Here is a 27,746-nt window from a genome sequence, read left to right on the forward strand (position 1 = left end):
ACATTCTCTAACAAGAAATCAGGGATCAGCATTGGTTTAACTCTTGCCACATAGTTTACTTGTGTATCGTTAATCTTCAATGTGGATTCTGTGATGTGGAGTAGCATTGAGCAGTCCTTAAAAGTTCTCTCACAGTCTTGGGGCTCCTCAGTAGCTCAGTCGGTGAAGCATCCAACTTCACCTCAGGTCATGATATCGCGACTTGTGGGTTCGAACACTGCCCCAGGCTCCGAGCTATCTGTGCCGACAGCTCGAAGCCTGGAACCTACTTTTGATACTGCGTTTCTCTCTCTCTGCTCCCTCCTACTCATTCTAAGAAAAAAAATTTTTTTAAATAAAAAGAAGTTCTCTCACAGTCTTAAACTCTGTCTTAAACGTTTGCTCCAAGATGATTTGTGTGATATTGAATAAAGGGTGATTGGTGATTAAAACCTTTTGCACATTCGTTGCATTGGTAAGGATCTCTCAAGTATGAATTTTGTCATGTCGAGTAAGTTTTGAGTGTTTGGTAAAGGCCTTGCCACATGCCTTATATGGTAAGCTTTCTCTCCAGTATGAATTCTGTGATGGTCAATAAGGGTGACTGCAACCTAAAGGCCTTGCCACATTCTTGACATTGGTAAGGTTTCCCTCCAGTATGGATTCTGTGATGCAGAATAAGGCTAGAACCGGAAACAAGGTTTTGCTGCATTTGTTACATTGGTAAGATTTCTGTCTGGTATGAATTCTGTGATGTCGAGTAAGGATTGAGTATTCACTCAAGGTCTTGCCACATTCTTGACATTTGTATGGTTTCTCTCTGGCATGAATTCTCTCATGTCAAGTAAACTGTGAATACACCTTAAAGGCCTAGCCACATTTGACATTTGTAAGGTTTTTCTCCAGTATGAGTTCTGTGATGTTTACTAAGGTGTGAGTTTTGGATAAAGGACTTGCCACATTCTTGACATTGGTAAGGTTTCTCCCCAGTATGGATTCTGTGATGCCGAGTCAGGGTTGAGTATTCACTAAAGGCCTTGCCACAGTCTTGACATTTGTGAGGTTTCTCTCCGGTATGAATTCTGTGATGTTGAGTGAGTAGTGAGGAACGGGTAAAGGCTTTTCCACATTCTTGACATTGGTAAGGTTTCTGTCCAGTATGCATTCTATGATGTTGAATAAGGGATGATTGCTGGCTAAAGGCCTTGCCACACTCTTGACATTTGTGAGGTTTCTCTCCAGTATGCATTCTGTGATGCTGTCTAAGGCACGATTGCTGGCTAAAGACCTTGCCACATTCTTGACATTGGTAAGGTTTCTCTCCAGTATGCACTCTATGATGCTTACTCAGGGATGACTGCCGGCTAAAGGCCTTGCCACATTCTTGACATTTGTAAGGTTTCTCTCCAGTATGCATTCTGTGATGCTGAGTAAGGGATGATTGCTGGCTAAAGGCCTTGCCACATTCTTGACATTGGTAAGGTTTCTCTCCAGTATGAATTCTGTGATGTTGATTAAGGTATGAGTGCCATTTAAAGGACTTACCACATTCTTGACATTTGTGAGGTTTCTCTCCAGTATGCGTTTTGTGATGTTGACTAAGGGATGATTGCTGGCTAAAGACCTTGCCACATTCTTGACATTTGTGAGGTTTCTCTCCAGTGTGGATTCTGTGATGCTGAGTAAGGGATGATTGCTGGTTAAAGGCCTTGCCACATTCTTGACATTTGTAAGGTTTCTGTGCAGTATGGATTTGACTGTGTGCGTGAAGTGATGACCCACCCTTAATGGTTTGACCACCTTGTTCACATTTGTCAATTTTCTTTGCAGCATGCATTTGCTGATGTTGAGATAGTGTTGAGTGCCTGTCAAAGGTTTTGCCACATTCCTTGCAAATGTACCTTTTCTCTCCAGTACCACTTGTCTTACAGGTATTTAGACTTAATGATTGACTAAACATGTTTCCAGATTCGTTACCTGTGTATGGGTTCTCCCCCACACGAATCCTTTGATGATCAGCAATACTGGAGGACTGCTTCAGAGCTTTCCCACATTCATCATATTTAGAAGTAATTTCTCCCCTTTGTGTACTCTTACTATTGGTACATTTGGAGTTTGGGTAAAAGACTTCCTCATCTTTATTAGGTTCAAAATGGTTTTCTTGCAGAGGAGTCCTCAGACATTTGGTAACATGGGATCCCTGGTTAGACTGTGTCTCAGATTCACTGTATTGAGCCAGTGTATCTCGATTGAAAATGTACTGGTAATGTTGTAGGGTCACCTCCTCTGTGAAGCACCTCCCAAACTGAGACGTCCTAGGCCTTTCATCTTCATTTTTGAATCTCTGAGTTTTAGAACTATTTGACTGAAAGGTCAATCCAATCCCACTTTCACAATGGTTCAAAGCATTGTTTTCAGCGTGGACGAGGTAACTTTCCAAATGTTCCAAATTTTCGTTGCACAAATATGTATGTTTGCATGTTTGATTGGAACTTCTGCTTACAGATGCACACTGCTTTGCACAAATAGTGGATGTAAAAAGGGTGGTTTTCCAAGATGTTTTATGTCCTTCACCACTTGGGGCCATGAGGTTCTTATTATGGGCAGTCCTCTCAATTGGACCACGTCCTTCATGAAACTTCTGGTGCACTTCATTCTTTCTACTACTGTCCCAATTTATCATTAAGTGTAAATTCTCAAAGGCATGATGTTTCCCTGTACCCAGTGACACATTTTGTGAAGAGGTTTCTATGCATGGTTTTGGCAGGAGGTTCTGGGTGTCATGTGAAGATATAGCTGAAAGATAGCAAATAACAAAAAAAGGAACATCATTCCAATTACTACTCTCACATGAATGTACTGACAACTTCTAATATACAACCTTCAAATCAGTCAGAGAATGTCAGGAAGATGGTTGAGAAGGATTCATTGGGACTTCATTCTTCCTTGACACAGAAATTTACACACAACGTGCTGAAGACATAGCCTAATAGATCCTTCTGTAGTTGTTCAATGGTGTAGCACAAATCACATTCCTGTGCCACAAAGAATCAGGAAAGTACTTTATGAGCCAAAATTTAGAAGGACATTTAATTTAAAACTCAAACAGAAATGATGAAAATACGATATAGCAAAAGTAGGAATAAAACAACAGGACGAGTTTGTTTTTACAAATAACCCAAAAATTTTACAGACCTATACCACCATCAACTAAGGATGAAAAATTGAAGTTCACCTAAAATCAGAAGTGAAGAAGTAAAACAAGACACAGTACATGTGATATCATAGAAATAAAAGTAATTATAATTGGGAAAAAGGATAATAACATGCTAACAAATATGTATCCAAAAAATAAAAAAATAAAAGTACCTATTTCAAAAAAGGTATAACCTACCTGACATCATCATGGATTAAAGAACATGATGAAAGGGAAACCTGAGTGGGTTAATTGGTTGAGTGTCCAACTCTTGATTTTGACTCAGGTCATGATCTTAGGGTCATGTGATGGACCCCCATATCAGGCTCTGCCCTAAGCAAGAAGCCTGCTTAAGATATATTCTCTCTCTCTCTCTCTCTCTCTCTGCCTGCTCCCCCACTCACTGACTCTCTCACACTCAAAAAAAAGAATAAAGTCAACAGATGTACAACTACTAAGTAGATTAAAACTGTAATAAATAAACTCCCAACAAGGGAGTCTTGTGCCACATGAATTCACAGGATCATTCATAGACACACATGACAACGTACTAGAAATCTCCCCAAACATTTCCAGGGAGGGAAGAGAAGGGAGATTATGAAACCACTTGATCATATGAGCATTAACAGGTTATCAAAGCTAAAGGAAGATGCGACAAGTATACAAGAATATGAATTACTATCTGTGGGGAATATTCATAAAAGTCCACCATAAAAATAAGCAAATAGGGGAGCCTAGGTGCCTAAGTCAGTTAAGCACCCAACTCTTGACTTCAGCTCATGTCATGATCTCAGTTGGGAGATCAGGCCCATGTCCAGCTCATTGCAGACTGTGAAACCTGCTTGGGATCCTCTTTCCTCCTCACTCTCTGCCCCTCCCATTCTCCTCTTCCTCCTTCTCCCTCTCAAAACAAATAAACAAAAAACAAACTGAATCAAAAGCACATTTTACCATTTTACAACACAATCAACTGGGAATTCTTCCTGAAATTCAAGGGTGTTTCACCATATGGCAAACTATCGAGTTGGGACTGCACATTAGAGACTAAAGATCACAAAGAGAGGATAATCTCAATTGATACAGGACAGGAAGTGAGCATATTGGACACCATTTCACGATTAAAGATACTCAATAAAGGAGAAATCAAAGGAAACTTACTCAACCTAATAAAGATCAGGTATGTGTGAAAAGCTGAAATCTAACAAAATCAATGAGGAGACCAAAAGCTCTTCCTATAGGATCAGAAACAAGGTAAGGAAGCGACTCTCCCACTTTCATTCCACACAGTACTGGGACTCTTCACAACAATTAGGCAAGAAAAAATACATAAAAGGAGACCAAATTGAGGACGCTTGGTTGGCTCAGTCGGTTAATTGTCTGACACTTGGTTTTCAAGTGGCTCCTGATCTGACACTTTGTGAGTCTGAGCCCCTTTGACTCCTCTGCATTTCAAGACTATCCTTGAACATGCCTTGGAGTGCTGTTCCAGTGGTCACAAACTCCTTTAGTTTCTGTTTGGAAATCGCTTTCTCTCCCCTTTAGTCTGGATGATAGTCTTCCTGGATACAGTATTCCTAGCTGCATATTTTCCCCATTCAGCATTTTGAATCTACCTTGTCCCCCCATCAGGCTTGCCAAGTTTCTGTTGAGAAATCTTGAGCTGCTCTTATGGTTTGTTCATGTAGGTGAAATACTTCTTCCACGTTGCTGCTTTTAAGATTTTGTCATTATCACCATAGTTTGCTAATTTGATTCCAATATGTCTTGGTGTTGGCCTCCTTTTGGTGATTTCAATGGAGTTCTGTGCCTCCTGAGTCTGCAGGTCTGTTTCCTTCAACTGATTAGGGATGCTGTCTGATACTATTCCCTGAAATAACTTCTCTAACCCCCTTTCTCGTCTTCTTCTGTGACCCCTGTAATATAAATGTTTTCACTTTTGATGGAGCCCCTGATTTCCTAAGTCTATTACATGTTGCCTAAGTCTCCTCTCTCTGTCTGTCTGTCTCACTCTCTCCACCTTAAGCTTCATTATTTTCCATTATTTTGTTTTCAAGGTCACTAATTTGCTGCTCTAATTCCCCCAACCTGCTGTTCATTGAATCAATGTGTTTCTCATCTCATTTATTGCATTCTGCATCTCTCATCCTTTGTTGAGCCTCTTGTCTCTGTGTTAAGAGTCTCACTGCTGTTGTCTTTTCACAAGCCCAGTGAGTATCCATAATGTAGTTCCTTCAGTTTACTATTGAGAATGTTACTGACAAAGGTTTCACTTAGAACTCTGGCTGTGGCCATAACTTGTTCTTTCATTATGGATAAAATCTTCCATCTTGGCATTTTGTCTAAGTCTCTGGCACCCTCTGTATGTTAAAACATCCAGTATGTCTCCTGCTCTATCGTTCTGGCCAGTGGTCTGTCGAGGCTCTCCTTTCCAGGGTTTGGACCCTGTCCTCAATGGATTGAATTTTAACTAGTTATGCTGTGGGCTGCTTGTGAGATGAGACCTGACATCACCTCCACCAGAACTGAGGCCCTACAGAACTGTGTGGTCACATGAGGTGTGGGAAACAGCTTAAGCAAATCTCTTGGGGAGGGGACAGCCTTGCTGGGATTGAGTCAGGCTTGACTGAGAAGGGAAGTCCCACCAGAGGATAGGGGCTTGGGGCTTGTTGTAAGCAAGGCAGACAGCCAGTGTCCCCGCTGTGCCCTTTCTCTCAGGGTGCTCTGTGTTCCTGCTGAGGAGGATGGGAAGGAAATAGAACCAGCCAGCTCATTTGTTCCCATCATGCACCTCATTGAAGGGCCCCCTAGGATATCAAATAATCTCACTCATGTGTGCCCCAGGTGCTCTTCACATTGCTGTTTCCATGCTGTCTACCCTCAGGTTGTGGGCCTACCTTCTGTTCAGGAGCAGTGCAGTGCCCTCTAGGATCTTTCTCAGCCAAGCTTGCTGATCTTGAAAACTCGAGGCTTGAAGCCACACTGCTTGCAAGAACACACAAAATGAAGGTCTTCTCATTTTCCAAGACAATCACACTAGGGAAATGTTCTCCTTGTGCATTCTCCTTTGGGTTCCACTCTCCTACCTTACTCCACAACCACAGCTCCTGCTTTCAGCAGCACTATAATCTGTTGCTCCCCCAACCAAATCTCTATACTTTCTACAATCTTCGATGTGCCTCTTCTCTCTCATTAGCTGAGTAGTTCCCTGTCAGTCTTAAGGTTGCTTTTTGGGATACTTAGGATGGCTTGGTGGTTATCTAGATGTGTGTGTGGGATGTGATGAGGGTAGGGTACTCCTAGTCTGTCACGATACTATCTTCTTTTTCTCTGAAGAATCCCTATTTTTTTTTTATTTTTAATTATTTTATTGGAGAAAGAGAGTTTGTGCAACTAGGGAGAGGGGCACAAGGAGGCAGAGACTCTCAAGCAAGCTCCATGCGGTGTGAAATCTGAGGCAGGGCTTGATCCCATGACCTTGGGATCATGACCTGAGCCAAATTAACAGTCAGAAACTCCACCAATGGAGTCACCCAGGTGCCCCTGAAGATTTCTCATTTTGAAAAACTTATTCAAACTCACACAAATTTTATAAAATTGGAGATTACAAACCCAACACACAAAAATTCATTCTTTATACACAACAGAGAACAATTCCCCAAAAAATACAATTACAGTTATATTATTTTCACAAAGAATAAACTTCTTAAGACTTATAATAATGCTAGAGGTCAAAACTAGTGAAATGAAAACTATAAAATATTGTGAAGAATAGAAAGAAGTGAAAACACATCCATGTTCTTACATTGGAATACTTAAAATTACCCAACTGTCAGTACAGTCTAAGTGATCTACTGATCTTGCGACGTCCATCAAATTCCCAATGACATTTTTGGCAGAAAGATCACAACCAAATGGAACATTCACATGGGTATTGCAGGATAATATATACCCACAATAATCTTGAAACAGAGTACTCTGGTGGCACCACACTTCCTGATTTACAACATACTATAAAATCACTTATCAAAATAATGTACTACAGAAGAAAACAGAGACACAGAATAAGGAAAAAGTGATGGTGACCTACACGTGCACTTCAATGTCAATGTGTATGAAAACAAACAGAGCATCTTCTTAAAACTCACATTCTGATTTGGATTTTTAGGTGGGGCCTGAGTTTCTACATTTCTCACAAGCCTAAAACTCATGCCAACATCCTCACTTCGAGCCACACTTCTATATTCCAAGAAAAAAAAAAAAAAAAAAAAAAAAAAAAAAAAAGAAGAAATCACGGAGGACTTTGAACTTGAAGAATAATGAGGAAATTACTACTCCTCATATCATGAACAGAAACAACCATTCTCCTTGAACACTTACTACACAGTACAAACCATTCTAACAGTTTTGCATAATTCACCCACCAATCCCAGTAACTTATGAGAACAATAGTATTGTTTTTCATCTTTCAAAAGAATATGTGGCAAAATTGCAGTAATAGTATAGTATGTGTCTTTATCCAGCTTATCTGACTTAATTCATCTAAGAGAAACACACCAACCATTATAAAGAGATAATCCTTTAAGAAGGTTCACAGAAAGTTTCAACATGACAATGGTAATGCAAATATGATAAAACCACAAAACTGAGTAACATAAAGCGAAAAGTGAGGATACCACATAAAATACGAATATTACTAATTGAATACAAAAGAATAAAAGTGATACAATAAAATGTTTACTCTCCTTAAAACTAAGAAATGTTTTCAATGAGTAAAGCTTATACATCTATTGGGGGAGAAGGGTTTTGTGACTTGCTAACACCACAAACATACACACTCACAAATAGAAATAGGTATTGTTTTTGAGTCTTTTATAGCATTGAAAGTCTAGGTCTCAATTCTCTTTTCTGCTGGATTACATTTTACAATTTGAAGGCATTTGAACATATATGATGCATATTTTCTTTTTCTGGAGCAACAGAAAAGAGGTAAGGAAGAGTATCTATGGGTCACACAGGCAGAATACAATGGAAATTTACAGGACTGAGCCCTGATTCACAATCTCTACTTCAAACAGCAATTCCTACAGCACACATAAAAGAAATCCTTCATTTTCCAAATCAGACAACAAACAAAGTGAAATGAAGGAGGAAGCTTCCAGAATAAATGAGATGATTATGTACATCTTCCTGTAAAGATATTTAATGATAACAGAGAAAATATATCCACCTTCTAGTGGAGGGATCCAGCATAGAGCACACAGGAAATAAGGAACCTGTAATGGGTCACATTGGGATCAAGTGCCTAACATTCTTCAAAGGACACATATGACAGCTGTGAAATAAACGTCCAGAACAAATATGTAATCAGTGTCTACATGCCAACATGAAAATATCCATTTTATTCAAATATCAAGCCAATAAAGCATGGCAAACAATTCAAATGATCATCTTAGAGAGACTCCTGGAGGAAGAAGAGGGAACACGTAACTAAATGATATCAGGAAAACTCTTGCAGGACCAACAGGTCAACCCAAATGATCTACCTCATACCTCACGAGGTGCATGCCATGTCAGAATTTTGATCTAATGAATCAGAAATGAATCTCATGAAGAAATTGAAAAAACGTTTCAGAAAGTGAAAACGTTTATGACAAAGACAAAGGAATTTGCTATTATACAAGAAAAAAAGTTGAAAATGATGAAGTTACTAAGAAATAATGTAACCATTGAGACTTCATTACAGGCTGTGAGTTCTAAGTTCTCAATGTTCTAGTTCTCTGGTGGCATTAATATTGGTAGGAATGCTAAAATACACAGACAAGTTAGTTCACCATTGAGGAATGGAACACATAGAGTGGAAATTTCTTATCGTTCATAAGAAAAATGAACTTCTGAAGTGAAACAGAGGATGACATTTTCTCATTTTAGAAAGTGCTTTTTTTATCTGGTGAAAGTATTCAATCTCAGTGTTGTACGATGAAGATGAAAGCCTCTGGGGCGCCTGGCTGGCTCAGTTGGTTGAGCATCCGACTTCAGCTCAGGTCATGATCTCATGATCTGTGAGTTTGAACCCCACGTCAGGCTCTGTGGTGACAGCTCAGAGCCTGGAGCCTGCTTCTGATTCTGTGCCCCTCTCTCTCTGCCCCTCCCCCACAATGGCTCTGCCTCCCTCTCTCGCTTGCTCAAAAATAAACTAACATAAAAATTTAAGAAAAGAATTAAAGCCCCAGTAGCATTGGAAAGCATAAACCAGAAATCACGTGATCCCTGTCCCCAGTGTTCCTGCGATTTGGGCACCAAACACAGTATGTCCACCACTACCCTGACACCCGTCTCACAGGAGGCAAAACAGAAATTGGCAATGGCTTAGGATAGAATGTCTCAGAAATATGGAGAATTCCCCAGGCTCTTCAACGCAATGGAGAAGCTCTCAGACTTTGGAGACCCTCAAGCTCCAAGGGGAGTCTCCTGGCACTCACTGTGGAGATGATGGACCATCACTGGAACTGAAGAAAGAATCCTTAGAGAATGTAAGAGCATGATGTGTTGGATAGCTGATGTCCTGCCATGAGAAGGACAGATATAATACGAGGCTTCTCAAACTAATTTCCATTCAAGGAGAGCTACTCCAACCACATTTTAAGGTCTAGCTTCACCCTGTTTACATTTCACCTTTGTCATCTTTTTCATTCATGCCCAGCAACCTAGGGGTGAGGCTAGTCTTCTTTCTCTTCACATCCCAGAGCTCCCTCTTGTGTTCCAAAAAAAATGACCAGGTCTGGATTTGACATAGTGACACTTGGTTATCAGAAAAAAAAGGAATGTAACTATTTCTCAGATTCTATCTTTCAACCCAATATTGTGCTCAGTACACAAGAGAGGACAGTGCAGAATTCTAGAAAATGATTTCCCAAATGCTGTGGCCCAACAGCCCCTTTAGTACACTCAAGAGGAATTTCCAGTGTTCATATCATGACCTCACTTTCAAGTACTACTACTACAGGAATGAGTAGCAGTTGGGAGCTTAAGTGGGCAGTACCAATTTATGCCACTCAATGTTTACAATTACCACCATCTATAGATGATGATGCTCTTACCTAACCTTAAAGAAGGGGATCTACAGCTGAAAAGGACACCTCATGAAGATATTTCTCTGTATCTACAAACCCTTACTTCTTTCCCTGACTGCCGGGATCTGAATCCCAGTCATGCAAAGAGGATGTTTCCAAGAGACAGTCTTCAAAGGAAGGAACAAACCCGCGAGTGTGGTTTGGGAAGTCTGGAAGGAGTTATCCTCACCCAAGAAGAGGAGGTGTCCACAGGTCTCTAACATCACATCCCTGTACAGTTCTCGCTGACTCTGGTTCAGGCATCCCCATTCGTCCTGGGAGAATTCTATGGCCACATCCCTGAAGGTCAGCAGTCCCTGCAACAAATACCACAGTTACCAAGTAGCCATAGGCAGCATTCATAATGGTACCTAAGATGCAGGAGGGAGTTAATGTCACCAGCTGGACCCCAAGACCTGACCTTCACTGGTTACTTGTTGATACCCACTGCCCTTAGTCCCTCATTTTATTTCACTTCTTCTTTCAACCTTATCTGTTACTTCAGGCAGCAACCTGAAGACGATACCCCAGGGCCATCATCTCTCGTGATGGAAACAGAACGTATACAACAAAAGGTATGTCATCTGAGAAAGAGCTTATACCCACCCAGTCTGAGCTTATCCCCTGACTCACTCCTAAGCAAGTAGACAGTGGTGTCAACCACGGGGAGAGGATTGTTACCATGACCTCATTATAATGCTAAACTCTCCACCTAAGAGCGAGAACAAACCTCATTTACTATGTAACATCCAGAGTGTGTATAGAAGGGTTTGCTTTAAAAAAGAAAAAAATCGAATGTGTATTTATTTTTGAGAGAGAGACAGAGCAGGAGCAGGGGAAGGACAGAGATGGAGACACAGAATTGGAAGCAGGCTCCAGGCTCTGAGCTGTCAGCACAGAGCCAATTGCAGGGATCGAACTCACAAACCGCAAGATCTTGAGCACACAGACTGCATGATCATGACCCCGAGCTGAAGTTGGATGCTCAGCCAATTGAGCCACCCAGGCGCCCCTGTATACAACGGTTTTCTTCAGGGCCAAGTGCAACCTTATCCCCACCTTTACATAAGATGATGGGCTCTCCCTCTAATTCTCCACCCTGACTATATATGAAGCCATTCCCTTCCCAGGGTCTCTGCTTTGGAAGTGATTCCCTGTGATCTCCTTAATTGTTAAAATTCACATTTCCTTTGTGTGACAACCCCAGCTGGTATAGAATCTATCTGTGACTCACCAAGAAGTGAATTCCTGTTTCTTCAGGTACTTTAGGAAAACTGGTTCTGACTTAGAGGAGTTTCCTGCTTTCTGCAGAAAGATCTTTTTCAACACAATAATATGCTTTCATGTATTTTCTAACTTTGAGGTAAGAACCAGTATGAATATTGTGTTTATTCAAGCGAATTCATAAAATGAAGGCATCAACAAAGGCATCCACATTTTTAAATACTATATTCACATCACATAGTATACCTGGTGTCTCTTTCTTAGATGGAAGGTCAAGGTGTGTTACAATGTATGTAGCATATTCTAATATGAATTACAATTTCACAACGGTGTATTGGAAAGCTTTTTATTTTTTAAGTTTATATACTTATTTTGAAAGGAGACAGACAGACAGAGAGGGGAGATGGTCAACAGAGTGGGAGAGAGAGAATCCCAAGCAGGGTCCCCACTGTCAGTGCAGAGTCTGACTTGGAGGTGCATCTCAGGAATCATGAGCTAATGACCTGAGCTGAAATCAAGAGTCAGATGCTTAACTGACTGAGGCATCCAAGTGTCCCTAGATTCTGCATTTCAACGTTTTTATTTATAAATTTTTTTTTCAACGTTTATTTATTTTTGGAACAGAGAGAGACAGAGCATGAACAGGGGAGGGGCAGAGAGAGAGGGAGACACAGAATCGGAAACAGGCTCCAGGCTCCGAGCCATGAGCCCAGAGCCTGACGCGGGGCTCGAACTCCCGAACCGCGAGATCGTGACCTGGCTGAAGTCGGAAGCTTAACCCACTGCGCCACCCAGGCGCCCCTAGATTCTGCATTTCTAACAAGGTATTAGCCTATTGGCCAGGGAATAGATCTTTAAATAACAAAGAGTAAGAACTCAAAGGCAAGAACTCTTGGAATACTTGGAATTAAATGGGTTTTGTAACAAACACAGGTTCTACTAGAATAGCAAAATAGGCAACAACAAGCCTTTCTGAGCATTTCCTACTTAGTAGAAGGCACCTACCCATTTTTCATATATTAATGGAAAATAAACGATAATTATAAAGAATTATCACCTATGAGAGCAAACACGTTAGTCTTCTATTTCTCTGAGTATTGTGTCAAGCATCCAGTACATGGAAGAGACTAGGTTTTAACCCAGGTTCTCTGACCTAGAGTTGATCTAAAATGGCACACTGGCTGATATCCAGAGGGGATCCTAAAGCAATGTTCATACCAGGTGTCAAAGCTGAAAAGAATGATGGAAACAAGAATGTGTCCCCACAAAATTGATCTTTTTACACTTCATGCACATACCCATACATTTAGAAAGTAGTTACATACACAATAAAAGTGACAGAGTGAACGGCCACCTGGGTGGCTCAGGTAGTTAATCATATGACTCTTGATTTTGGCTCAGGTTGTAATCTCAAGGCTCCTGAGTTTGAGCCCTACATTGGACTTTGCAATGATAACAGGGAGCGTGCTTGAATTGTGTCTCTCTCCCTCTCTCTGCCCCTTATCCATTTGTGTTTTCTCGATCTCACTCTCACTCATACACAAAACAAATAAACCCCCCAAAAAAAAGTGAAGAGTAGAAAATGGTCATGGTAACTAAGAAACATTTTCAGTGACATTAAACTCATAAATCTAGTTTTGGATACTGATGCTTAGGTCTTCTATTCACACAAACACGTTGAATGATATACATAGACAGCTATTATTTGAGTCTAGTATGATGAGGGATACAAAGAGAAAAATGTTCACCTTTAGCCCAGAAGATTGACCTACAGCCTGCATGGATTTAATAAGCATCCAGTAACTGCTGCTTGCTACATTCTGAAGGCGTCTCCTGACTGCCTATACATGTCCTCAATAACTAACATTGAAGTGAACGGTAACCAGAGAAATCCTGCAGAAGCAGTGTTACAATTAGAAATTCAAAGGAAAGGGGACCTGAGTGGTTCAATGGGTTAAGCCTCCAGCTCTTGGTTCTGGCTCAGGTCATGATCTCACAGTTTGAGTCGAACCCTGAATAGGGCTCCGTGCTGCTACAGTGTGGAGTCTGCTTGGGATTCTCTTTCTCTCCCCATTTTTCCCTATTCCCCCCTCACGTGCACTATCTCCTTCTCAAAATAAGTAAATAAACTTAAAAAAAAATTCAAAGGAACATTTGTGATCTTATACTGCGTGCATGTACCCTCCTCCCCAAGACATATAAGCTTCATGAAGCCACAGTATAGCTCTCTCTGCCCACAGGTCCAGACTCTGTGCGACTCCAATAAACTATCTTGCATCATCCAACATCTCAAGAATAGTTTCTTGACCATTGTGCTTGATGATCTTACCATATGCTGTTTCACTAAAAGCTTTTGTTTCAATCCTCATTTCTGTTCTATTCTACTTCAGTATTCTAAGGTGCAAGCATGTAAACTATGGGATTCTTCTTGTTCTGAAAATACAAAGTAAATAGAAGAATAGATTTGCATCAAGAGTGTGGAGTAAACTAACAATCTACAGGATGGAGGTCTGAGTGATTTAGAACCTCCATTCCCAGAAGTCAATATCTCTACTACACAAAGGTGAGGGCCTTCATTGTCCAGTGGAAACTGCTGGGATGTGGCTTGGGAGAAGGGGTCAAGAAAGGATTCTGGAGACCTCTTTGGTCAAAAAAGCTGTTTTCATGAAAGCACAGAGAGAGGAATTGTGGCACCAAGGGCTGCAGTAGGATTGTGAGGAGACACTGATGATATGCTTTAAGTTGGAGGCATAGAGATAAAAGAAGTTTCTAAAGCATTTCCAGATAGTCAAGAAGACATACAGAATACTGGCAATCTGCCTCTCCTCAAGCTAAGCTTCCCTTTTGCCTCTAGCAAAGCATTCACATGAAGGCAATTGTGAATTCCTTGAGCAATGTCATACTCTGCCTATATCTAGTGTTTATCAATGGATGGCAAGCTGTAAGAAAATTTAATCCTATCGACATTTCTTTTGCCTCCGTTCCTTTCATCAGAACTACAGGCAAAGAGAAACTCAGAAGAAAGAGGTTTCTAGTTGAAATGGGATGGTTTCTGAACACCACTCAGGAAATCTACCTAAAACCTTTACAAATGAGAAGGGAAATTTGCACGTTATAGAGGAGAAATCTAGTAGAGAGCACAAAGCCAAGTTAAAGCATTTCATATCAGCAATAATGAAATCAATTGTAATGAAATAAACTGAAAATGGGGTGTCTTCTTTACATTCTAAAGAGCAGAAGTCTTCTTTTTATCAGACAACTTTGGAGTTAACCCGGGCCTCATATCCGTCCTGTGTATTTGTCCACTTTCTTCCTCCTGGTCTCCAGAGAGGTGATAAAGCATCCAGATCTGACCTAATGGGAATTATTTTCCTTGAGTGCTAACCCAGGACCAGACCCATCAGCAATAGGAATCTTGGACTCAATGCCTTCCCCTGTAGTTGGTTCACAAAGGGAATATTTTCAATACTTGCATAACTTTAATTTGGAGTTGGAGAAGGGGGAGAAAGCTCAGCGATGCAATGGAAGAGTGTTCTACAAACCTAGAGTATCATCGGAAAAGGTTAAAAATTAGGTGAAAAAATAGATCAGAAATCTCAGAACTAGAAAAACCAACACTTGCAATTTCAGTTAGCATGGACTTTCAAGAGAAAAAGAGGGCACGGGCTCTGACCTCGGACGCACAGTTTACCTGTGAACTGGCCATTTCGTCTTTCATCTGGTCCCCTAGATTTCTTCTCCGAAGATTTTGCTGGAGATCTCACAGCTGTATCAGGAGAAAATGTCTTCCAAGCCAGGAACACAGCCTCTCCACCTGTAAACTGATCGCCTGCAGGCAGGACTTTGTAATGCAGAAAAGGCCCAACCTCCTAGTTCTTTGTATCAGGAGCTATTCAAAACCTTTGAGCTCCAACTTGGAGAATAATCTCTGAATTTTCCTTCCTTGTTGTCACAGGACTTCTCCTCCCACAGACCCCCACAAATGCTGCTACAGCATTGGCACACTTTGTTACATGGACCTGATCCTCTGCAACTCCCATAGAGCAGACCCTGGTACCTCTCCTAGAGTCAAAGCCTGCACTCACCTCTCTTAAATTAATGGGAAATCTTCGTGCTTCTTCCTGGCTTCAACTTAGAATCACCTGGAGCACTTAACTAAAACATCATCATTGTTTCAACAAACCCCAATTGACAGAATCTGAGGGGGAGGGCACCGGATCTGATCATTTTTTGAAATTCCACAAGTGATCCTATTGGGAAGGTTCTGGGGAGATGACCAGACAAAAAAGAGTATCATGGCTATTGTCGTTGTCCAGATTTCAATCCATGCCTTCTCCACTGACCAGAGTTTCTGGAGATTTACACATTCTTCCTCTTTCCCCTGCAGAAGAGGGAGGCACCCTCACAAATGAAGCTTTCCTTTATAAAAGCAAATGGCTCTTTCAAAAGCAAACCTCTACTGGGTCCACAGCTTTTCCTTTGTCTGTACCTTTAAAGTAATCCTTAGGCCAAAGAGACACATTTTGGAAGGATAAAACCCTCCCCTTCAGTAGCAAAGCTTATTTTTGCAAGTCGCTGCCAGTTTTCCCAAGTGAATGTATTTTCTAACTCCTTACAGCAATATATGAGATTTCTAATTTTTCATTATTTTCACTGAAATTTGGTGTTATCCTGTTGTCTTTATTGTAGCCATCCTAGAAAATATTGACTGGTTTGTCACAGTAAAATATGAAGTGATCTAACTTCAGTTGTCCTGCTGCCTGAAACTGAAGCCCCTTAGAAACATCAAGTTGAACAAATCAAAATGGTGGCATGAAACCAACAGCAAGCCTTGCTATTAAACTAAGTAACTTTTTTTTTCTCTTGGAGAAACCCCTCCTTATCCCTTCTTACGCCCCGCCCCCCCTTTTTTTTTTCTTTAAGGAACCAAGGCCCACACTGGAAATATGATGACAAAGGCTGGCAACACAAACACAATTCCTGTCAAAATCTATGGATCGTGTATTTCCCTATAAACGCCCCCCACCCCAGCCTCTTCTGGGTGGGCTTGCAAGGTTGAAGGCTTTAACCTACTTCAGCCTCTTCTGCCTGACAAAACAATAAAGCTATTATTCCTCTTTTGCCCAAACTCTGTCTTCCCATTATATTTTAGCTCTGAAGAACAGAGGTCGTTTTTAACAGCAGAATGAATGTGTACAAGAATAAAACATTTTCCTTCATCTGTTCTCTATTCTTTGGCCAGCCTATCAATTAAACTGATATAAGGCACGGTCATAAGACAAAAAAAACCAACTTCTTAGTTATGAGAAACTTAAAGATGATGAGACTCAAAGTCAGGCAGTTGATACTTATATACCATTTTGAATAAAGGAGGAGGGGATAGGGATTTACATCTCAAAAAGTAGGAAGTGCATTCAAAGAAAAAGGAAAGAGCAAATGTTTATCAAACATATGTTTGCCCTGCCAGGCAGATAACTCTATAAAATGTTCATCGCTGGGGTCACCTGAATGGCTCAGTCAGTTAAGTGTCCCTCCTTGGCTTAGGTCATGAACTCACAGTTGGTTAGTTTGAGCCCCACATCGGGCTCTCTGCTGTCAGCACAGGGCCCACTTCAGATCCCCTGTCTCCCTGTCTGCTCCAACCCTGCTCGTTCTCTCTCTGTCTGTCTCTCTCTCTCTCTCTCTCTCTCAAAATAAATCAATAAAATTTACAATAAATAAAAATTAAAGGTTCGTCTCTGCTATTAACTCCTTCCTAGTAGAGGTCCTTCATCTAATTTATTCTTGGTATATGTATCAGCCTCAGAAAAGAAGGACATTTTTCCATTTCCAGCAACTTAGAGGTTGCTAGAAGATATTTTGTTAAGTTAAATAAGCCACACACAGAAAAATATATACTGTATGAAATCACATACATGCAAATCTTAAAAAAGGCAAATTATTAAAGATCAGCATGTTTGTTGCCAGGGGCTGAGAATGGGTGAAATGTTTAGATGTTGGTCAAGTGGCAAAAAGCACTAATAATGCAGGATGTGTAAGCAGTGAATGTTTACAGCTTGGTGAGTATGGTTAATACTAGTGTATTATGCCCTTAAGATTTGCTGAGAGAGGCTATTGGAAGTGTTCTTGGCACACACACGTACACACACAATCTTAACTATGAGAGATGAGGGATATGTTTATTGGATAGATTGTGGTAATGACTTTGTAAGCAAGACCCAAGGGTGCAAGAGCACCTGGTTCCAGTGGCCCCAGACAGACCCAGTTCTGCCACTCATGGCTGACCAAATCCAAGGGCAAGACAGAGGACTTTTGCTGCCTCAATTTTGACCTCAAACTTCCTCACTGGGTTCCTTCCAGCTTGTCTCCTGGACCAGGAGGAAGACCCTGAGGACAAAGTATCCCTCAGGGGAACTGGAACTATCCCTTAAGCCTCAAGGACTGCCCTGAGCCAGAAAGACCCCACCCTGGATTGACTCCAGGACAATGACAGACTTCACAGTCTACCTGCAGATACTGACTCCTTTTGCCCCTCCACCCACCTCTCCCCTTTTCCCTTCCATAAACCTGGAAGTGTATCCAGCACTTTGGAGACAGGCCTTGAGATATTATTCAGCCATCTTTGCAGTGTCAGCCTCCCTGAAATAACTTCCTCTCATGTTTCACCACCTCTCATCTCTCTGCCTTTGGATTTTGTCAGTGGCAAGTGGCCAAATCTGGTCTGTGTGGGACCCCCGGAGCCAGCAAGAACACTGGCAAGATGAATGGTGATAAAACAAGATTTTCTTCACGGAGGCCAACACTGAGAAGGCAGGTAACTAACATCTCAAACACTGTCCCCAACCTGCCGAAAATCCTTCCAGGTTTATATAAAGAAAATGTAGGAGGAAGGGTGGTGGTACATGCAGGTGGTGAAGGTCAGGCCAATCACTGCATTGCTGTGAGGCATTTGGGGTCCTGCTGGCTCAGGCAGTGCCTGTTGCTGGAGGGGGTAGTTTCCTTTCCCATCCTGGGATGCTTTGCCTGCTGGGGCTTCTTCCTGAGCTAAATGCTGACCTGGAAAGAAGAATGGAATCAGCTAGAAAGGACAGACGAAGGTCAAAAGAGAGACAGTTGAAGGCACTGCTGGGTCCTCTTTCCATTTCACAAAGTCTATGTATATTTACTTTTTAACACTTGACTGACCTTTAGATGTTCAGAAATGGAAAGCAGAGTGATGAATGGGTTGGCTCCTGAAACTCCCATGGAGCAAGAATGTCCTATCCCCTTTTGGGGGTGTCAGAATTCCTGTCCCTTTCCGGTTGTTCAGGCTGAACTAAGAAATTGACATGAGACTGGGTGGCTCAGTTGGTTGAGCATCTCTTGATTTTGTTTGTGAGATCAGGGATTGTGAGAGCAAGCCCCACATCAGGCTCTGCTCTGACAGCACAGAGCCTGTTTGGGATTCTCTTTGTCCCTCTCTCTCTGCCCCTCCCTGGTTCTAACTTGCTCTCTCTCTCTCTCTCTCTCTCTCTCTCGCTCTCGCTCTCTCTCTCTCTTCCTCTCTTTCTCTCTCTCTCAAGTAAGTGAACATTTTTAATAAAACTGAGACTGGCAAACACAATCCTTGTAACCTATTTTCAAAAGAGTCAATTGACATCAAAGCTCAATATAGACCAAATGAACTTCAGCACATCTATCCATTTCAGTTCCTCAGACTGGAAATGTCTATTAATTACTGACTACCTACCACCATTCTTTTTATATGTATCAGCTGACACATCCACCTGCATTTTCTTCTGTCCTAGGCAGTTCACTATTACAATTATAACTGAAAACACTTAATCATGCTAATGGATTTCCTTAAGTATTTCTTCTGTCAAGATGTCAACATTTCTCCTAGGACACAAGGCACAATGTTCAACATTTGGTCTTGAATGCCTGCATTCCCTAAAACCTAGGGAATTTACATTAATGTGTAATGTGGTCAGTTACATTAAATTCAGAAACAGTTTCCCTTAACTGTATTTCTTGAAGGACATTTAAAGTGTCTTTGTGCAACAGTCTTCAAACCCCATACCCAGATAAATGCTGGGCAACTATAATCTCTCATATTGAAAGTTATGCATTCAAAGATAATTTCAAGTATTTCTTCATTATTACAGGACAAACTCTTATATTACTGATCAGACTCTGGCCTTATTTCTGGGACCATTAACAACATAATTGAACAGCTGTTTATAGGATAATTATAAAAGGTTTTATTTTATGCCTGTAATTTATTATTTATTACTAGAATAGATTACATTTTTTGTTTATTTTAATTAATTTATTCAGTGTGTGTGTGAGAGAGAGAGGGAGAAAGAGCAAAGAGGGGGAGGGGACAGGGAAGGGAAGACAGAATCCCAAGCAGGCTCCACACCATCAGCACATAGCCTGATGTGGGGCTGGAACTCAAACCATGAAAACAGGACCTTAGCCAAGATCAAGACTCTGAGGCTTAACTGACTTGTGCCACCCAGGCATCCCTAGAATAGATTACTTTATTCACATTACTTACAAGGTCACTGATGTGTAATTGAACATAACACTCTTGGAGGCATGAATATATAAATCACTGACAGGAAGAACAACAGACTATATTTTCCTCATGAGATGAGGAGGTTTTGTAATTTCTCCAGGCTACAGAGAAGAGCCTGAACACATAGTGATTGTCTCTCAAGATAAATGTCCTGACAGTTGGGGGAAATGCCTTGATTAAGCCTCAGTTGTTTACTTGCTTCCAGGTGGCCTAATGAAAAAGAGAAAAATTGTAATGATGGAAGACAGGGTATAAAAAGTTACCGTGTATAAAGGACGCTCCCTAGGACAAGGATGTTTGGTAGCTATTTCAGGAGACTATCTACTTGTGATACTTTTCCTATCAGTAGGTTGGTCCCTCAGCTTGTGCATGCACAGCTGAATCCATCAATGAGTGCTAAATGCAAAACATCTGACGGATAAGGATCATCATCCAGTATAGATGATGTGCCGAGTCTGCAAAAAAAAAAGTCTTAAGACATTTAGGAAGAGTTAAATCATACAAGTTTCCTATTTTGGCCACCATGGACTGACACAAAGTTTTTCTTTGTTTTTAATGTTTATTTATTTGAGGGAGATTGTGAGCAAGTGTGAATGGGGGAGTAGCAGAGAAAGGAAGAGAGGCTCCATGCTCACTTTGGAGCCCCTTGTGGGGCTTGAGCCATGCCCATGAGACCAAGACCTGAGAAAAATCAAGAGTTAGACCCTCCACCAACTGAGGTACCCAAGCACCTCTAATTCCATTTTTAGTTATTTTAAAACCTCATACTGTTCTCCTGAATGGCTGCTGCACCACTTTGCTTTCCCACCTAAAGTGCAACAGGGTTCCCCTTCTCTTCATCCTCACCAACCCCTGTGGTTTCTTGTGTTGTTAATTTTACCCATTCTGACAGGTGGGAAGTGATACCTCATCAGTGTTTTGATTTGTGTTGCTGTGATGATAAGGGATGTTGATCATCTTTACATGTGTCTGTTAGCATTCTGGCTATCTTCTCTCAAAAACTGTCTATTCATGTCTTTTGCCCATTTGTTAACTGTGTTGTTTGATTTATGGGTGTTGACTTTGAGAAGCTTTTATAGATTTAGACTTTGCATTCAAGTCTCAATTACTCTGTCATCCCTCTCTTTCCAAATAATAGGGTAAGGTTTGTCCTGTTTAAATAAAGCATATGCACTTTCAACTATATGAGAGAATTTTGGAATCAAACTTCAGAAATGACCAAACAGTCCCAGAGAGTCTCAAAATAGGTACTTAGTTTTAGGTTTTTGATTTTCAGGATGTCTTGAAATGTAGTCCTTGTTCTGACAGCAGATGCCTTGAATATCTAGGCTGGTTTTGAGCAAACTGCAATTTTTCTTTGGGCACTTTATGTCTCTTTAAAGCCACAAGTTTTCACAGGTGTATACTGGTGTCATGCAAAGAACCTTCAGAAGGGGAGCAGAGAATGAAATTATGTACATACTATAACATGGGAGACACTGCAGAAAACTTCCTATCATCCAATATAGTCTTTAAGGTTGTCACATACAGGATGGACCCTCTGTGGAACCCTGAGGATTACTGACCAGGTGTATTGCCTTTCCTCCCAAGAGAAGGTAAAAAGATACTGGCTATCCTTATCAAATGGACTATATTGAATAGGACTGCATGGGTGTTTCAGGGAAAAATCGGTTTTCAATGGGAATAGACATCACTAGTGCATGAATGTTGGGAACAAAAGATATAGACAGATATCAATGTTACTTATTGCTCAAGGGTCCTAATCAAACTTCCATCCTCAGCCTTTGGGTTTTCTCACAGGTACAATAGGGGTCATACAGGGACTGGAATCCCCTTTCCTTGCCAGGACCCTCCTTCCCAGGAACCTCCTATCCCCCAGGACCTCCACCCTGTGCTCTCCAGCCCCTGACCCCCGTGGCTGCCATGGTCCGAAGTCCTGGCCTTTGATGCAGCTGTGGCCCAAGATGGCTTGAGTGTGACCATTGATCTAGGGCCTAAGCCTTGTATTCCTCTCTTATGTGCTTGATGTCCTATTGGGTTTCCTTATTCATGGAGTAATTCAGGGCAGAGATTTTGAAGGACCTATTTGAAACTTGATGAGTGATGCACTGTGGATTGTGCCAATATCAGTTGAACATTTTCCTCACAAGAAGGTTGGTAGCTCATTCAATAGGACTAAATGATCAGTTCCACTAATCTCAGCTAAAGTGCCATCAGAGATAGAGCTTAGAAAACATGTTGAAATGTCATTTATTTCCCCTTCTTTCCAAATGCGGTTACTACTGTCAAATTCTAGATATTTTCCCTTGGTGGCAAAAAGAATTTCTGGCATGACATTTTCCAAAGAAATCTCAGTCTAGTAAATGAATTGGGGCAAGAAGACAGGTTTATGCCCAAGGCACAGAGTAGTTTCTCCAAGCCAATTGACAGGGAGGACTAGGAAGATGCCTGTGGTTCCTTGGAGCCCTGTCATTGGGAATTAGGAAGACATGGAAAAGGTTGGCTAAAGAGCTCAAGAGGTGTTTGGCTCTTAAATTTGTAAGTCTCTTTTTTTCCAATGTCCAGAAACTCTGATCACTGGGAAAGAAATGGGTTTAAACCTGGATAATAACCATAGCCTTCCTTACTTCCCTAAATGGTTCCCAAAGGGATCCCGTGTGGAGTTTCAAAACCGACCCTTGCTGTTGCCCCCCTCCTCAGATTCTGTCAATTGGTGTGGATTGAAACAACAGTGTTCGCTTAATTAAGTGCTCCAGGTGATTCTCCCTGAGGCCAGAGTCAGTCGGCAAGGCTTCCCGTTAATTTATGAGATTTGAGTGCAGGCTTTTGCTCAAGGAGAGGTAATGGGGTCTCCTCTACCTGAGTGTGAGAGGATTAGGTCCACCCAGCACACTGTTCCTATAGTTTCCTACAGTTCTTCTGTAGCAGAATTTGTGGGTGTCTGTGAGAGTAGAAGCCACTGAAACTATAGAAGGAAAACTCAGAGGTTGGGCTCCAAGTACGTAGTCTCCGTTTCTGAAAAACTCCTGACACAAAAAACTAGGAAGTTTGGTCCTCCTGCATTTCAAAGTCCCGCCTACCAGTGAGCACTTTTCTGCTGAAGACGTTCTGTTGGTGCCTTTAAGGGCATTTTCTTCTGATGCAGCTGTGATTTCTCCGCCGATACCTTCTGAGAAAGAAATCTAGAGGACTAGGGGAAAGAAGTAGAAATGGCCAGCTCTCAGGTAAGCCTGGTGTTCCAGGTCGGAGGCCGTGTCATCTTTCCCCCCTAAAATTCCATGCATTTAGAAACCGCAAATGTTGATTTATGTGTTTGGTGTTTCTGCCTTATGTTTTCACCAAAGCTTTAAAACCTTCTCAGGAATGATACTCAAGGTTAGGTCTTTAGAACTCTTCTCCCCTATAACCAGGAGTCTTCTCTACATTCTCCAACCAGGCTTTCACTAGGACATCAACACTTGTCACTTTGAGGTAAAGTCCTGCAAGTATTGCAAACATTCCCTTTAGGACAGATCCAAAGGGGAAGGTGTTGAGTCCAAGATTCCTGTTGCTGATGGGGTCTGGTGGTGGGATTTCAGTTGAGGAGAACTGTTCCCCTTTAGTTCCCCATTTAGTACCTGTCTGTAGAGCAGGATTAAGAAAATGAAAAATACAAGGCCCCCAGTATCTTACGAGTCCTCTTTAGCATATGAGAGTCTCCCTTTTGCCTTTCCCTCCCCCAGCTCCATAGTATATAACCAGCCACTCTTCATAACCCCACTGTGGCCCTTGGTGCCCACAGGTCCTCTCCTTATGCCATAATGAAACCAACTTTTTGCACTAAAAAATAAATACAAAATACACAGCATTGATACAAGGCCCAGAACAACTTGGAAAGTTAAAAACCGGGGGGGGGGGGGGGGGGGGGAGAGGTGGGAAGTCTTGGTTTTTAAAATGTGAAAAAGAAACTCTGTTTAAAATATACTAGACATAACAGGACAGGGAAACAGCCGTCTAAATGTGGTGCTTCTCCCATTCAGATGGGGGCTCCCAAATATGGGTCACTGATCCTGTGGAATCCGAGGGCATGAGTGGTGAAAAGGATTCATCTCTGGCAGAATAAGACATTAGATATTTGAATACACCTCAAGGGAGTGGTGGGATGGACAGCAGAGGAGAGGCTCCTGCCTTGAGGCAGTGACTTGGGACTGATTTTGCTGCGGGAAGATGAGTTTGTATGGTGACTTATGGAATTTGCCCTCATGTGGTAATTCTGCCTGGTTGTAAGTATCCATTTGTTAGTTAGGGCCTATAGATATTTTGAGGCAGGTCACCTGCTGGGGCTGCCTGTCTTCAGCCAGGTGGGCCCTGTGGACTCCTCTACAATCCATTGCTTGAAACTGTTTGCCTCAAAGCTGCCTCTACTGAAAGTATATGTAATTGAAGTTTGTATAAATCCACTGTATTCTCTCATAATTAGACTGACAATCAGATTCACTGGGGGCCAACAGAACACACCAGGGATCATGTGTCCTTTGGTGTGTCTTAGGCACTGATAGCAATTTGTTTCCTTACACTTCGTGTTCACTTCTTTAACTGGCCTGGTTCACTTTGCCAGATCTCTCCCTTATAACGTTCATCCTTTTCCCCCGTATCTTTGCTAAGGATCTTAGATTTACTGAGCAATGTGCAGAAGCCATCACATTTTAGCTGGAAACTTCATTCTTCTGCGTTTCTCTTTGCTTGTAGTTTCTGGTGAGGAGAACAAAGCCAAAACAAATGTAGCTTCCATTAATTTTCCTTACACCTACCTTGATGCCCATTGATGAAAGAATGTCATATTCTGCATGTCTCAAGTATTTAATAAAAATTAAACTTTGAGGCATGAAAGCAGTTATCATTTCCTTGAGGAAGGGCATATCCTGTATGTCTCAGGTGCCTATCATTGGCTGCAAGGTGTAAGGAAATTTAATTGATGCTACATTTCCCCGCTTGAACGAATTACACCCTTGTATCTTTAAGGTTGTTAAAGATGGAAGGTCTCCCCTTCAGTAGTTTCTTCCTGCTGAATCGGTTCCTACCAATGAGTGAAGGTTGGCCAGTTGAGAATTTAGTAGGAGTTGGAAAGGCAAGGCAGCTGCCTTTAGAGTTGATAACATGTGGGAGTTTCTGTGATTAGAAAGAGTCATCTGTCCCCTTGAAGTTCTGCCACTGAAAGGGTCTCATCACCAGGTGGAGAAAAAAAGGAGAAAACAGCAAACCATGATAAAATGACAAAAAATGAAAGAAAGTCCAAGGAAGTTTACCTCCACACTTTGGTCACAGAAATACCCTTCTATTTACTGCTTTATATTTTCAGAAAATGAAAACAAGATTCACATACTTGACATGTTTGTGTGTTAAAATCCTCAAATATAATAGAGTCATAGATAGAAAGTGCAGCACTTGAGGTTGTCACATACAGGAACCTTGATTTGCAGCCAATAAGCAGATCAGAGGGAATAACTTCCAAAGGAGAGATGCACAGAGCAAGAGGGAGGGGCGTGATTATTTCCTTTTATTTAAGATTTGGGTGGACAATTAGGAAGTGGAGCCATGTCATTTTCTCCGAACTGGGCATAAGGTGGCACACGTGCCTTAAGAAAACACTTCCGTACATAGGCTGTGTGTTATGTAAATGAGGTTTGTGCTCCCCCTTGGGTGGAGATTTGGGTATTACACGGGGGTCAAGGTAACTGTCCTCACTCCATGAGTTAACCCAGTCACCCATCTGCATAGGTATGAGTCGGGGGTTAAGCGCAAAGTTGGCCTGCCCAAGCTCTTCCTTAGGGCAGTCATTACATGTTGTTGTGTGTTTTCTGTTTCCATGACAGGAGACTGTGCCCATAGGGTGTTTTGCCAGAAGTAAAAGATAAGGTAGAAAAAAGAGGTGAAGTAAAATGATGGAGTATGGTCCGTGGGTACAAGTAGGTAAGTGGTGAAGAACAACTCTTGGAGTCTAGCTGGTGACACTACTCCCTCTTGCATCTTAGGTACCATTATGAGCTCTGCCAATGGCCACTTCATAACTGTGGTTTTTATTGTAGACACTGCTGACCTTCAGGGACGTGGCCATCAAATTCTCTCAGGAGGAGTGGGGATGCCTGAATCACAATCAGAGGTAACTGTTCAGGGATGTGATGTTAGAGACCTATGGACACCTCCTCTTCTTGGGTGAGGATATCTCCTTCTAGATTTCCCAAACCCAGCTCGGGTTTTGTTCATTCCTTTGAAGACTGTCTCTTGGAAGCTTCCTCTTTGTATGACTGGGATTCAGATCCCTGCAGCAAGGGAAGGAAATGGGGATTTGTAGATGTAGAGAAATATCTTCATGATGTTTTCTTTTCAACTTCAGCCTGCCCTTTTTAAAGGTGCCATCATCATTTCTGTAGATTCATGGCAATTCTAAACATTGAGTGGCATAAGACGGTATGGCCCACATCTTAAACTCCAACTTTTACTGCTTATTTTGTTGGTAGTACTTGGAAGGCAGGTCATGATGTGAATATTTAAAGCTCCTCCTGCATGTTCTAAAGGGGCTCTTTCTTGGGCAACAGTGTATGGAAAATCATTTTTTAGAATTCTTCATTGTCCTCTCTTGTCTGCTGAGTACAATACTGAGTTGAAAGGTAGAATCTCCAGCAGTATTTCTATTCCTTTCTTCTGATAAACAGGTCTCATTGTATCAAAACCAGACCTGGTCATCGTTTTGAAGCAAGAGAAGGAGCTGTGGGGTGTGAAGAGAAAGGAGACAGTAGCCTCACACTCAGGTAGGTGGAAGTGAAGCACATGACACAGGTGAGGTCCAAATGTGAAGGAGGAAGCTAGATCTTAAAATTTTGTTCATGTAGCTCTCCTTGAATGGAAATTCATTTGTGAAGCCGAGTTTTATGTCTTTCCCTCTCACAGAGGGACATCTGCTAACTAACAAATCATGCTTTTTGATTCTTCAAGGATTTTTCTTCAGCTCCAGGGAAGGTCCGCCATATCCACGGCGAGGACCTCCATAATCTGAGAGCTTTTCCATTGCTGTGAGAGCCCTAGAGGATCTCTCTGTAATTGTGAGGAACTCTATGCTAGGTCATTTCTAAATTCTGTTTTTCTTCTTGTGACAATTGTGTCAAGGTAGTGGTGGGCACATTGGGGTTTGATGCAGAAGTCCTGGGAACACTGGAGACAGAGATCGCATGTTTTCTGGTTTAGGATTTCCAAAGTTCCAGAGGATTTTATCTGAATTGTGCACAACTGAGGCTCAGTAATTTCATAAGATCACAGAACAAGTCCCTCAAATGAGAAAATATAATCCTTTTTTTCACATCAAAAGTTAATTTGTCTTTGTATTAACTAAAATTTGAAAAATCCACTCCATGTGTTCCATTGCTCAGTGGTGAAATAATTTAATGTATCTATGTGTATCCTAGCATTCCCACATATCAATGCCATAAGGGAGCTAGAACATTTAGAAGTTAGATCTCACAACCTATAACAAAGTCTCCATCATTACCTTTATTTCCTAGTAATTGCATCATTTTGTAATTTTGTCTTGTAGGAAGTTCCTGTGACTTTTTCATATGTGTTTCACTCTCTATTAATGGTATAGGAGATCAAAACTTCTGTATGACATGTGTATGTGCCCTATAAGAAATGAGGTATAGGGGCA

At 41.5% G+C, this 27,746-nt stretch overlaps 1 protein-coding gene and 1 pseudogene across 1 annotated transcript; one reads left to right on the plus strand and one right to left on the minus strand.

Moving 5' to 3' along the window:
* Nucleotides 1-283: 283 nt before the first annotated feature.
* Nucleotides 284-16,359, minus strand: LOC115502665 (zinc finger protein 2 homolog). Its single transcript, XM_030298281.2, has 3 exons — nucleotides 15,200-16,359; nucleotides 10,475-10,601; nucleotides 284-2,775 (listed from the first exon to the last, which is right to left on the minus strand). Exons 1-3 carry the CDS (start codon nucleotides 15,224-15,226, stop codon nucleotides 842-844), a joined length of 2,088 nt encoding a protein of 695 aa, XP_030154141.2. The 5' UTR covers nucleotides 15,227-16,359; the 3' UTR covers nucleotides 284-841.
* Nucleotides 16,360-23,277: 6,918 nt separating this feature from the next.
* Nucleotides 23,278-26,870, plus strand: LOC115502199 (annotated as a pseudogene).
* Nucleotides 26,871-27,746: the final 876 nt, after the last annotated feature.

This window comes from Lynx canadensis, chromosome E2 (genome assembly GCF_007474595.2).
Source record: "Lynx canadensis isolate LIC74 chromosome E2, mLynCan4.pri.v2, whole genome shotgun sequence".
Classification (NCBI taxonomy): domain Eukaryota; kingdom Metazoa; phylum Chordata; class Mammalia; order Carnivora; family Felidae; genus Lynx; species Lynx canadensis.

Coding starts and splice junctions, on each gene's coding strand:
- LOC115502665 (XM_030298281.2), bottom strand. CDS start 15,226: ATGAAAGACGAAATGGCCAGTTCACAG. Junction 10,602..15,199: donor ACGAAATGGCCAGTTCACAG/GTAAACTGTGCG, acceptor TATTTGTTGCAG/GGACTGCTGACCTTCAGGGA. Junction 2,776..10,474: donor TGGACACCTCCTCTTCTTGG/GTGAGGATAACT, acceptor GCTATCTTTCAG/CTATATCTTCACATGACACC.